This window comes from Pempheris klunzingeri, chromosome 2 (assembly GCF_042242105.1).
Source record: "Pempheris klunzingeri isolate RE-2024b chromosome 2, fPemKlu1.hap1, whole genome shotgun sequence".
In the NCBI taxonomy this organism is placed as follows: domain Eukaryota; kingdom Metazoa; phylum Chordata; class Actinopteri; order Acropomatiformes; family Pempheridae; genus Pempheris; species Pempheris klunzingeri.
The window spans coordinates 9,450,125-9,464,013 of NC_092013.1; the positions used below are offsets into that span (position 1 = coordinate 9,450,125).

At 40.9% G+C, this 13,889-nt stretch overlaps 1 protein-coding gene across 1 annotated transcript; it reads left to right on the forward strand.

The window, feature by feature from the left end:
- Positions 1–1,168: 1,168 nt before the first annotated feature.
- Positions 1,169–13,889, forward strand: cdk4 (cyclin dependent kinase 4). Its single transcript, XM_070842626.1, has 8 exons — positions 1,169–1,365; positions 8,612–8,846; positions 8,950–9,085; positions 9,257–9,424; positions 9,696–9,805; positions 11,942–11,992; positions 12,088–12,223; positions 13,028–13,889. The coding sequence occupies exons 2-8, from the start codon at positions 8,620–8,622 to the stop codon at positions 13,127–13,129; spliced, it is 930 nt and encodes a 309-aa protein (XP_070698727.1). The 5' UTR covers positions 1,169–1,365; positions 8,612–8,619; the 3' UTR covers positions 13,130–13,889.

Genomic DNA, 13,889 nt, shown 5'->3' on the forward strand with positions numbered 1-13,889 from the left:
AACAGGCTGGTCAGGAGGGCCGCTTCTGCCCTGGACTGCTCCCTCGACTCCATAGAGGAGGTGGGTGAGAGGAGGACACTAACAAAACTCAAGTCCATCATGGACAACCCCTCTCACCCCCTGCACCCTGCAAGAAGGAACGCTACCGCAGGTCATTTCTCCCATCAGCCATCAGACTCTATAACACCAGCATCACTGGCTGATGTTAATATACTGCCTACCATCCATGTCATTCCATTCCTGTCTTAAGTGTAAATATCCTATGGTGTAAATATTTATTTCATTTCATCACAATCCATATATTTATATTTATATTTATATTTATTTTTGCTATTTTTGTCTTTTCTATTGCTTTGTTTTTTTCACTCTCCCTGTCTATATTGTTGCTGCTGTAACAAGAAAATTTCCCCCTATGGGGGATCAAATAAAGAAGTCTAAGATAATAGAGATAGATAGATTCATCAGTTGATTTATATTCTATATTATAATCTGCCTACTAGTACGGCTAACTAATATTGTCAGATAAATGTAGTGGAATAAAAAGTACAATATTTCCATCTGAACTGTGATGGAGCTCAAGAATAAAGCAACAGAAAATGGAAATACTCAAGTGAAGTACGAGTATCTTAAAATTGCACTGAGCACTTGAGTAAATCTGTTTTTATTCAACTGTTGGCACATACTTATAAGCTATTGGCTATTATCTTTTTTATTTTTCCTCTTTAAGTTGTGCTATTTAAAAAAAAAAAAATACTTTATTGAAACACTTTTGCTTTTTATGGTCATTGGAAGCTATTTTTTTTAATGTCAACAGCACAAAATAATTTTTACTGCCTTGAAATATCATGTTTTTTGTGTTTTGCTCCTTGTGCAAATAAATACACTAAATTAAACAAAGAAAATCATAGTTGAGTGTGATAAATGTCTGATACAGGCCATTTTTTTAAGTATGTGAGGTTACAGCCAAAATGCATTTCTCTCTATGCAGACATAAAATAAATGCATTTAGCACCAGGATTCTGGATTCTATGAATTATGGCACCTGGAGATGCCACAGGGGGCTCTGAGGTCTTCATATATGATAAGCTGTGCAGATTTCTAGCTCCGCCTCTTCCAAGAGTTGCTAGAAGCAACAGGAAGCGACAACCCCAAAAGAGTGCACACACACACACACACTCACAGTGGAGGCCGAAATCATATCGGCTGATTGGCTTCTCCACATCAGATCCAGAGCTGGGCTGCGAAAGCTCAGACCTGCAGGACTTGTGACCCGGTTCTGCAGAGTTATACGTGGCAGATTAGGGAGCATGTCCTCCCCGTGAGGCTCAAGTGAGCTCTACCTGCAGCAGAGGACAGACAGCCGAGGTGAGTGCACTATCTGAGCTGTAGCGCATAATTAAAACTGATTTGTGACTCATGTGTGCGACACTTTGACAGCGGACGTTTATATAATGTAGCACAGATGTGGAAGTGGAAGTTGCAGGCGGTGGTCTGTCTCATCCGCTGCCCGTCTGTACTTTGTTTGTTTTGTTTTGTGTTTTGAATGTTTTTCCTCCGCCACGTCAGTCAGCATGTAGGTGAAGATTGGGAGGGGGAAAAAAATAGTCCGTGTGGTCTGTTTGTTGCTTCACTTTTTTTTTTTTTTCGTTGCCAGTTTAATTAACAATGGGGCGCTATGGAGGAGCACCACGTGTCGGGACAGAGGGCCTGTTTCTCTCTGCCTCCGCCCACTGGCCTTCAATGTCCGGCCACATTTGACTTGATCAAGGAGATAAATTAATGAAATGTGTGGGGAGGAGTGTGAGCTTCCGCCTGGGTGGTAATCAGCCCTCATGGTGGTCAGTGGGACAGGCGGGTACATTAATGACCAGAGACATCAGTGAAAACTTCCAGGTGTGGAGCTAAAATCTGCCCCCTTTCTGTTTTCTCTGCTGGTGCGAGCTCCTCTTTCAGTGGAGATGAGGTGACAGGATGTTTTCAGGGTGACAGGTCATGCACAGCCCCAGCCACTTCCTGCAGGACCAGCAGTTTGACATGAAGACCACCATCAAGCCTGAGCATTCAGCATGATAGTGATTCTGCAATCTAGTGAAATAATGTCATTTTAAATCAAATGTTCTGTTTTGAAATGAAGGAGGGGACACTGCAGATCAAGCGGTTAGATTTTATTAGTGATAAAAGCAGTCACAGATATGTTAGATGTAGTTTAAAACCTAGAGAATATATATTATTTATGTCGTTTTTCACGTAGAGAGTTGAGTTTTTTTTGTTGTAAAACGCCCATCTCAGTACATATCTAGGTCATAATTAACCAAATGTAAGAGATCCTATCAAAAATGTGAGTTTCACTGGAACTTCAAACTGTGTCAACACCAGTATCCGCTCTATTAGAAGATACTTTCACTTTGGCATCTTACAGTAGAGACCTTGATATTTACCCCTTTTTTTTCACCAGGCTCTGTCTTCTCTGCAGTTGTCAGACATTTTTTGGCCATTTGTGGCTGTGCAGCCTCCCACAGCAGTTGCCACACACAGTCTGCCTACAGAGGGAAGTTGCTCACCCGCAAAAATCGGCTTAATCACTTTTATGTGGCATCGGACGTCTGCAGACGGCGGTCTGTGAGCTCATAACGAATGTGTCACAGATGAAGGGGCGTTCTTGAAGAACGAAACAGCAATGAATGAAGCTAAAGTAGCATTTAAATGTATTTTTTAAATAGCATCATAAGTTCTGGGAAGGTTACTAATGTTTATTGATATAATTAAACGATATGAAAAGCATCAGGGAAGCCTTTTCATAGGGAAAAAGGAATAAATTTAAGTTAGTATTATTATTATGAATCACCTGTAACCTTTAGATCACAGTTTATTTATGATTTTAATTGTTTACTTGAGGCTGACTGTGTGGTTCAGTACAGTAATTTACTGCCCAGTATTTGGCCAGTCGACGACATTATAGTTGCCCGAAAATTGTAACACAATTGAGGCGCATTTGGCTTCACGTAAACGGTGTATGAATGATGCAGGTGACATCCAGTCACTGCTTACTGCTCATTAATTTCGCTAATGAGTTTATAAGTTTTATAACGGGCAAAAAGAAAATGTAAAGAGTGAAATACATCACTATCAATATTGCCAAAGCTGTAGTGTATGAATTTGGTCATTTATGTGCCATAATTTGACACAGCAAATGAAACTGTTTGACTATTAAGACATGCTGATGGTTGTTAAACTAACGAATATAAATGCTGGCCGATATCGGCTTAACAAATAAATGTGGACTCACTGTTTGTGAAGCAACAGGTCCCTTTTCATCTAATATATCAGCTTTTTTTGATGTCGTACTTAAATATTAAAATATTACGACTTAATATAAATATTAAGTCGTACTTATAAACAAATCCTTATTAATCAGACCAAATTAGAGGTTTTTATGTATGTGTATCAAAGGGAAAGTTTACAAGTTTATTTCTCAGTTCAGTCCTGATCTGAATAATGTAGACGGGAGTTTGTATGTCTTGCAGATACACAGGAATGCAGGAAGATTCTTGTCCTCTGACTCAACTGCATAAGAGGAAGAAATGTAGTGTGTTCATGTTGACTAGTGCAACATCTCTCCCTCTTATTAAATGAAGTTCATTTTATACTTCTATAATTGTGGTTTGGCAGCATATCTGAATATTAAGCCGCATGTCATTTCTTGTTCTGTGTTGCCGCCTCATGCTGTCGACAACAAAAATTGACAGCCACATGGAGATTTTGGAGAACCTAGCTTTGGAAAATGAAGAGTGTGGTACACAACAGAAGAGAATGAATTCCTTGTTGCACTCCTCGTTTTCCACTTTCCGTGGATTGTGTTTCTGCCCTTTTGTTGCTGTACTTTTCTCACTTTCACTTTCACACTTTGCCTTCCCACAGTGATCATAGTCTATACACAGTCTGGCACAGCACAACACTGACATGTTTTCTGTGGACAGCTCAGTACTTTATTGATATTTACCAGTCGTGACAGAGTGGCAGGTACTGTTTTCACTGTGTGTGTGTGTGTTTGTGTGTGTGTGTGTGTGTGTTCATGGCAAACATTGGTCCTGGAGACACCTCTTGTAGTTGAAACTACCACAAGGCTGATGATGGCTGATGGCCGCTTTCTGAGCAAGGGCACTGGCAGTAGCAGGGTAGGAGGTAGCGTAGAGGCCATTGCTCCCCACTTTACTCCCCTGGCCCACATTAAGCCGTGGATCACTGTATCCCAGTTCCAATCGATCATTCCCTTCTACGGATCAAGTACAATCTAGATAACCTTCAGTCTTTATTGTTACAACTAACAACAGCAACTAGCATGATACATCTTACAAGATCTGCACATGCTGATGCAGTATTTTGCATAAACATCTTTTAACAACGACAATTACGTCCTTAATGAATAAAAAAATAGGAAAAAGCACATCAGACCTTTACTTGGGCCTATTGAATAAAGCTGTTTGCAGCAGACACACCAATTTGGTGACATTGCTGGTGTGATCCCATCACACGATAGTGTCTAGTGTCATTATTCACATTAAAATGACACATTTTCAAGCTTATATTTATTGGTTTGCTGCAACTAACAATTATTTTCATTACTGAATAACCCACTGATTGTTTTCTCAATTACAGTACATGTTTTGTCTATAGAATGTCAAAAATAGCAAAAATATTCAGTTTACCAAAAACTCTATCTGTATTTTTGAGAAGCTAGAACCAGCAAATGTTTAGCATCTTTCTTTTAAAAAGTCACCAAAACTATTTATTGAGTATTGAAATTTTCTCGCAAGTCAGTTGACTTATCAAATGATGGAATTGAGCAATATGTAGTTTATACTTATGATGTCCCTCAAAATGACCTGAAAATATACCTGAAGTATATGTTGCCACAGAACAACACAAAACAGACAATGCCACATTGCATTATGGGAAAAGTTGATTGACTAATTTCTCTACAAATTATTGAGTCTACAAGCTAATCTACAATTATTGAATCTACAAATTATTCAGCTGTTGTCACACAGTTTGTGCAGTATTAGTTGGCTGGAAGTTACAGTGTTAGTCAAAGATGTTTACATGAACCTAAATTCAAGATTATCTGGACAACTGTGTGCAACACGTGGATATGATATTGGTAAATGTGAGGTAAAAATTGAATGATAGTGGTAAAAAGCAGAATTTAAATTGGAACTTAATGGAGCTGATTCAACTTGAGCATGACTGAAAAGAATCACAATTTGTGCAGCTTAGGGCACACTCTGTCCTTAGATTGACTTGGATAAGGAAAAACTCATTTTAATGGTGACACAGGACTTTTAATAGTTATTTCTCCATCCAATAAACACTGAGGCAGGTGTCCATCATTCCACATCAGTGAGAACTTGCCTTAAATCGCAGTTATAGCCTTGAAGGCGGCAGGAGGAAGAGGACAGGTGTTAATGCTGAGTTAGATGGAAGGGGTTAACTGAGGATGGAGGGGAGAGGGTGTGGGAACAGGCTGAGCAGGGCGCCCCTATTCCAGGGGAAGTGTACCAAACTGGTTTGACAGATTAAAGGCTAAAACTTGAACAAAGGGGAGAAAGGAGTGGGATGATGCTCTCTCTGCTTGTGTGCCTGCTGCCTGGCAGGAGGTGGGAGTTGGCGGAGAGGCCGGGGGAAAGGTAGAAGCAGTGGGGGAAAAAAAAAAAAAAGCTGTCTGGGTTGAGTGTTTCGAAGGCGCTTTCTGTGCTGGCACAGTGTACGTGTTACGTGTATTTGCTTTAAAATGGCGTCCGTAACAGTGAGTCATCTGACTTCTTTCAGGAGGTCAGGTACTTTGTCCTGTCGCTCGTAGATTATAAAACATTTGGCGAATGTAGAAGAGCGCTGATAATGTCCTCTTTAGGTAGAAATATGTCACATTTCAGCACTTTGCTCCTAAAGTACCTGGAGAGGTCTTATGAGGATTCACTCTAATAGAGGCCAGCTCAACCAGCCATAAAATGTTGTGCACTTAGCTCCAAGCGTCGTTGACTCCCGTTGCCAGAATGGTTGCAATATACTGAGAAGTGTTATTTATTAGTGACCCCGCTTCTCACTGAAAAGGTGAAAAGTGTAGCTGAAGCCCTCGTCACGTGTATATGGTGTTAAAGCTGCACCAATCAATATTTTTAAATGTAATAATGTTTCAGATGACTGTGTTATTTGAAAGGGGGTGCGTGTAGTGAATCATCGCTCCACAATGCAGTTTCCCCTCAGCTCTACAGACTGTTTTAGCACCTTTCAGCTCTTTGTTTTGGTTCTACGGCCCGAAACATTATTGTTTTGATTCTCGCCGCTCTTATCGGGGTCATCTGTAGGTTCTCTCAGAGAAAAAACTCTTCACTGACCGACTCTACCGCCGTCACTCAGCCACAAACAGCCAAACACCATAAGACAAAACAAGCAACTAGCTTGTTGAACGTGAACGTACTACAACATTTATCAGCTGAAGAATCAGATATGTCCCTCAGGCGTTGGTAGAGACCAAAACAGACCTAAAAAGAGAGAGAATATTGGACTTAAATCCACCAGGTGGGCAGAAACACGAGTGCAGATGAATGCTGAAATTACTTTGTGTCTCCTGAAGGTGTAAATCAGCAACCGTTCGCAAACACCTGTGCGCTGTAACGTTTGTGAAGTGATAATATGCCAAAGTTGTGTTCAGCTTGTTCTGTTAATGCAGTTTTAAAGATATCTCTTTATAGCAGTATATATTCCCTGTTGGTGATGATGAGCTGAACTTCATTGAAACCTGTTGCCGTTAGACTTTGATAATATAGATGACAGTTATATAAAGATGATATCTACTGCTGTTGCGTTTATGCTGAGGTAACTATAATTATCTCTGGTTGTGTTTGGTCATTGTGGGAAATCAGTGAGCAGAACTGCTCTGTAGCATTACTTATTTATTATGTCTGCAATGTTGTCGAGCTGGACAGCAAACCCCTCTTTGATGCTGCCTCATACAGCAGTCCTCTAACTACTACACATTGGAAGAAGGTCTGTTTTACAAAGGGAATAACTGTAAAGTAGAAAAACAGGTCTTGTCCACATTCATAGATTATAGTGTTAAAACACCTTGGTTTGTTGCTGTGCTGTTTGCGAAATAAATAACTGAGAATTTCAATGACTGCACCGCTTCCATATTTCCTCCTTGGACTCTGTGGTTTACTGCTCCGAACATCAGCAGCTGCTCTGACTCATGGCTAAACGAAGCTCTCCTCCTTCTCTTCGCACTGGTGCATCCTGCAGCCGAGGAGTCACTTGAGAACCCCTCTTTTTTTCCCCTTTCTTTTTCTTTAACAAGCTGCGGCCATTTGGATGCAAAAGCTCGAATGCAATTAAATGGGTGAAATAAAGGGGAGTTTTGCTACAGGTCATATTAGACGCAGATTTCAAGGAATTTACAGACCTCAAGAAATCATGAGCATCATGAGATATAATGTCCAGAGCTCATGAAAGTGTCTTGTGGTTGAAAAGTTATTCTGAGACAAACTGCTGGCAGTGTGACTGAAAATACATTCTGCAGTTATTCAGAAATTCACACTGAAGCTCAAGAGCACTTGAGGACAGTTCTGTCTTTATCGCTGTATATCCACCAGCCTCTCGCAGCCAAAGTCTGAGAGGAGCTTATTCCCTGCCCAGTACAGAGAGAGTTCATTACACTGGATTATTGCTGTCGGATATCATGTACGTTTTTATTCATTTAGACATTTTTAGCCACACGAGTGGATAGATGTTGGTCCAGACTTAAATGTCTCAACAACTATCGGATGGATTGCCTTGAATTATTATTCAGATATTCATGAGACCCCCGCATGATCCTCGCTGCCATCAGGGCAAAATCTTCATTTGCTTTGGTTTATGACCAAATACCTGCATAACCAATGATACTCCCATCAGCCTCAGCGGCACTCTGTGTTTGGACCTAATTGGCTGTAAAATGGTAAAATGGCTAAACTACAGTAAGTGGTGAATCTGGTCGATATTAGCAGATAAACCTCAGCATGTTGACACAGTCACTGTGAGCATCTCCGCATGCTGACCTTAGCATTTGGCTGAAAGCACTGCTGCGCTGAGGTACAGCCTCACAGAGCTGCTGGCACGGCTGTAAACTCTGTCTCATTAGAATATATATATATATATATATATATAGACACACACACACAACATTTAGAAACACAAACGTCTGCTGTAATAAGTCGATGAACATAGAATCAAGAAATGACAAATATCAGGAGACATCTGAAGAAAATATGGACTTAAAATATAGATAGCAGAAATAAAAAAAAATAAAAATAATGCCAAACAACATGAAACGTGAAACACGAAAAGCAGTAATTTATCCCAGATCTGTCATCTTTACTTTGGGGGTTATTGTTTGTTTTTCTTTGTGTTTTGCCTTCCCTGTTTTGTCAGAAATATATCGTCTTCAATTATCTGTTTTGACAGAACAGTAGATTCTTGTTGTAACTATACTATTTATACTTATTCAAAGTGTGTTTACTTGGTAGATCTCATTGTAATTAATAGCATTCATAACTGTTTCATCTGGTTTGTCTCTCAGTCTGTTTGATGATGGCCATGGCCCACGGCACCAGTATCCAGTATGAGCCAGTGGCAGAGATCGGAGGAGGCGCTTACGGGACGGTTTATAAGGCCCGGGATACAGAGAGCGGGCAGTTTGTGGCTCTGAAGAGCGTTCGTGTCCAGACAGACCAAAACGGCCTGCCGATCTCCACAGTCAGAGAGGTGGCTCTGCTGAGGAGGCTGGAGCAGTTTGACCACCCCAATGTGGTCAGGTGAGACGGTTAAACAAAGCGCTGTGTTTTCAGCCTGTGTGGTCTACGATTCTCTGGGAACACGTCTCACACAAGTCGCACTGTTTTTGATTCTGCACCACAGGCTCATGGATGTATGTGCCACCCAGAGGTCGGACCAGGAGACTAAAGTCACTCTGGTGTTTGAGCATGTGGACCAAGACCTCAAGACGTACCTAGAGAGAGCCCCAGCTCCAGGATTAGCCCCTGGCCACATTAAAGTGAGAACTAACTTACACAATAACTAAAAAAAAAACAAACACACACACATCTGTCAAATATGTTAGAAAGAAGAAGTGTATGGAGGATGGATCGTTTTTAGCTATATTGGGTCTTCGGCTGACTGTTGAAATATTTAGTTTCAGTTGACACATGCCTGTGTGTGTTTGCAGGACCTGATGAGGCAGTTGCTGTGCGGTCTTGCATTCCTTCACTCTAACCGCGTGATGCACCGAGACCTGAAACCAGAGAATATTCTGGTAACCAGCCAGGGCCAGGTGAAGCTAGCTGACTTCGGGCTGGCCAGGATTTACAGCTGCCACATGGTCCTCACTCCTGTGGTAAGAACTCACCTGGAACATACCAGCAGTATACAAAGCACCTGCTGGTTTCCATTCATTTCAGTTCAAAATAAATATTAACCATCACTGAATTTGGTTTAGAACAAACTAATGTTTTTTTGTTGCTAAATTATTCATTCATGAGCATAGCTTGTTATTTGTCTCCTGACACTTTAACACAACCTCTGGTGAGTCTTCACCAATGTCTGCAGCCTGGAAACTGTAGGAAATTCTTAAATAATCTGGTATTTATGATGTTTGTGTCTCCCAGGTGGTGACGCTGTGGTACCGACCTCCTGAGGTTCTGCTGCAGTCCAGTTACGCCACACCAGTGGACATCTGGAGCACCGGCTGCATCTTTGCTGAGATGTTCAGACGCCAGTGAGTCAGCAGGATAATGTTCATTTAAAAAAAAAAAAGACTGGTGCTGTATATTTAAGTTTCTATGTTCATGATGATCATGGTGTTATCATTTGATACACTATTATGCCTGTGTTTTAAATCCAGGTCTAAAAATATGTGTTTGTTAACAGGAACAGATTTTGATGTAATTTGGTGAGAAGAGGGGCCTTGGGCAAAGGAGCAGTGCATTAGATTTGGGTAGCGATCTAATTCATGAAGTTAAAAAGCAGCAGAGATTTGATTACATATCCTGAAGGTACCTTTGCACGGCGGAGGTTTGTGCTTACAAAGTGAGTTCTTCATGTAACTCCTCAGGCTAGCTCAGCATTTGAAAGGTTTCGGGGAGAACTACTGCTCGGATAATGTTCACTGGCAATGCTATTTCGAATCATCTGACATCTTTATACATCACATAAATCAAAGGAAGAGAGGTTAGGGTGTACAAAGCACAACACCCAGAGGCCCATGTCAGGCCTCTTATTTGTTACTAAAATACTTGGTTGAGTTTAGGGAAAAATTGTGTTTTTGGCTAAATGTCGACAAAAGCATTGTGTTTCAAATCAGCGCTGACTATTTTGAATTTACCCCAAATCAAGTATTTTCTGTAAGTTAGTGCTTGGAATCGCCTAAATGCAATCCTATAAAGGTTAATCATGCTTCAATTGACAGGGAATCATAGATAAAAGGACTGAAGTACATTGACAATGAACAGTTTGCAGATATCCATCCATCCATCCATCCATTGTCTATACCACTTATCCTTAAGAGTCGCAGGGGGGCTGGAGCCAATCACAGCTGACTTTGGGCGAGAGGCGGGGCGCAACCTGGACTGGTCGCCAGTCAATCACAGGCACACAGAGACAGACAACCATTCACTCTCACACTCTCACACACCTACGGGCCATTTAGACTCATCATCTAATCTAACCTGCATGTCTTTGGACTGTGGGAGGAAGGCGGCATTATAAAACTAATGCTAATTATCTGTATGTGAATGTATTTTTTAGGAGGAAGGTTTGCACACATATGGGTGAAATTTCACAGCTTTAAATTTTATTGTCCCAAATACACTTTGATGCTCTGATAAAACAGAGCATCAAACACAATAGTATGGGTATAGGTATGCTCCAACTTTGGACTCTCCTCACTGACTATACTAAGTGCACGTATGGCTTAGTGACCAGATGTGAGTGTCCAGATTTTAACATATGACACATTTTTGTGTCAGATTAAGAGCCACTGTGATGCCTTTGCCAGCAGTTCAGGAGGGTTCAGATTGTATCTCTGTCTCGCTTCCACATTACGAGGTTATCTTTGGCCCTGGGGAAATCTGGTCTGGATCTCAGACCGTCGGTTCAGTGAACTGGTGCCAAGCAGCTGGGCTTCGCCACGCATGTCACATGTTACAGCACGGCTCTGCCCTCCTTTCAAACCAAGTCTACAATAGATTTACTCCAAATATGCAAAAATACTATTAATCGATTTTTAAATGTGACCTGGATGTAAAGTCGTTGTTATTAATGCATACTGTAGTTGTCTTAAATTAAGTGAAGTGTCCATGAAGTGTCACCAGCATCATGCATGCTGTGCTGATACACACTCACTGACAGCTCAGAGGCTTTGACCTGCTACAACACATCCAGCAAAAGTCTTAACGTGTGAATACAAGTGAACTTCTCTAGCTGAGTATTTTGTGTTTGGGCTGCCAGATCCCAGATCAGCTCAGATCCAGTGCAGTGACGTAAAGAGCAGCTCCATCTAGTGGTAAAAATGACAGATTGCACGACGACAGCGGTTGACTTCATGCCTCCGAATAATTGCCTTGGAGACAGTTAGTATAATGATGGCGGTGATGCTATAATGACACACTGATAGAGCAGAGTTACAGGGTTATAATATTATAGCTCATAGAATCGTGAATATTAACAAGCTGATCTGGGTGAGATGGTGCAAACGTGTACAAACACTAGAATCATTCAGCTTTCCCTTCATGCCAAACTGCCAATCTGTGTCTAAGGGGCGTCATTACTGTTTGCTCTCCTGCACAAACAGGAACTACAAAGACGTGAATGTGCTTCAATTTGTTAACTTTGGGACAAACTTTCTGTCTCTTAGACCTTTGTTCTGCGGAGAATCAGAGGGGGACCAACTTGGGAAAATTTTTGAGTAAGTAACAAATAGTTTCACAGTTATCTGACCAGGAGATGTATCGGCATGTGATGCATTTTATACCTATTTAACTGAAAATGATGTCATTACAGCGTTATTGGCTTGCCACCAGATGAGGAGTGGCCAACTGATGTCACACTCTCAAGAAAAAACTTCCCCCCGCTCTTACCTCGCCCTATCACTGACTTTGTTCCAGAGATAGATGAGCAGGGGACGCAACTATTGCTGGTAAGACCTCACTGTGAATTAGAAATTGAAGTGTATGGTCCATCCTGCCGGGTAATTGATTCATTTCCAACTGTATGCAGAGTTGAAACTGGGACAGTAACAGATAAGTGACCTCAGACTCATGACTCTGATGTTCGACACAAGCCACAAGAATTTCACTGGTGCAATATTACAAATTCTTGTGACCAATGTTACTTATCCAGCCGGTTTCAGTAGAGGAGAGAGCAGGACTGAGAGCAGTTCTCTTTAAAGAAAATTATGCTTTCTGCATTACAATTTACACTGCTGGTTAAACTGAGAATAGGACCTAAAACAAGGAGACGTACAGTAAACGTATACAATTATAAAGCTGGCGGTATATTTTATTTTGCCTCTTGTTATGATCTACAACATATAGGTTAAATAATAAAATCCTTATGACAAATAAAGATAACAAATGGGTTTCATTTGCTAATTTTTGGTGAATTTTCTCTGAATTCTTTCTCTCTCTCTTGTTAAAGCAATAGTTCCAACATCATGCAGTGTCCACTGGTTGCCTGGCAACTGGTCCTTGCCAAAAAATAATGTTTTTAGTAAATTATATTTTTTAATTAAATAGTATGGGTTACACAGAGAGGCAGGCTATCTGTAAGCTAAGCTAAGCTAACGTGCTGCCGGCTCCAGCTTCATTTTGATCGTACAGTATCAACCTCCTCAAGGCAAGAAAGAGAACAAGAGTATTTCTGAAAATGTCGGACTGCTCCTTTAAGATCTGAAAATGGACAGTGATGAAGCCTTAATATCCTGCTGTTCTTTCTTCCACAGAAAATGCTGACCTTCGACCCCTTGAAGCGAATATCTGCCCTGAACGCACTAGAACATCCATATTTCCGGGATGAGGAGACATTGACTCAGACAAAAAGCTGAAATGATGCAGTGAAACATGCAGCGAGAGGTAACAGAGTCTAAGTAAAGACCTGGCCTAACCATAAAGGATTTAAATTTCATTCAGCGCATTGCCTTTCCAGATGTCTGGGTTTTGCTTTGGGATGTTTTTTTGTCACTCCTGCACCAAAAAAGGAAAACGCCTGAGAAATGGAATTTAAAAAAAAAAAAAAAAAAGAAGAGGAGTGAACTTAGGGATCACTGGCATGCTTTCCAACATGTAAATGTCACAATTAATGATGTTAACATGTCATGTCTTCAAGGACAGTACCAGTGTTTTTGATGTTTGATTTCTGCGTCGGTCTCGTCAGCAGGGACTGAAGTGTCTGTCATCTCCTCTGAAATGTTGCCCTTGTTACTCTCGTGCAGCGTTTAGACAGAAGGAAGCGGAGATGTCGTCTTTTTTCGTTCCAGGCTGAACGAAGTCTGACAGAAATGACACCTCAGGGTTAGAACAGCCAGTCGTTAGTTATCTTACTGTATTTGTGTCAATATTTATCATGCAAAAGAAAAAAATGACACCACATGCTTGTGACAGGCATTAAGCTGTCTGAAGTAGTAGAAGAAAAACGCACAAGAAGAGACAAAAATACTGGTATTGCCCTTTAATTACTCTCATTAGGTGAAAGAAATAGTTTATTTTATCGGAGGACTGAAGGGTTGAACCTCATTTCATGTTTAACATTTTTTGCTAAAACCATCTGAAATCAACCAGCACTGCAACTGCAACTAAATAAACAGA

Bases quoted from the DNA above. Each gene is read 5' to 3' on its own strand.
- cdk4 (XM_070842626.1), top strand. From the start codon at position 8,620: ATGATGGCCATGGCCCACGGCACCAGTATCCAGTATGAGCCAGTGGCA. The intron at 8,847-8,949 runs GTGAGACGGTTA...TCTGCACCACAG, and splicing joins GACCACCCCAATGTGGTCAG to GCTCATGGATGTATGTGCCA. The intron at 12,224-13,027 runs GTAAGACCTCAC...TTTCTTCCACAG, and splicing joins AGGGGACGCAACTATTGCTG to AAAATGCTGACCTTCGACCC.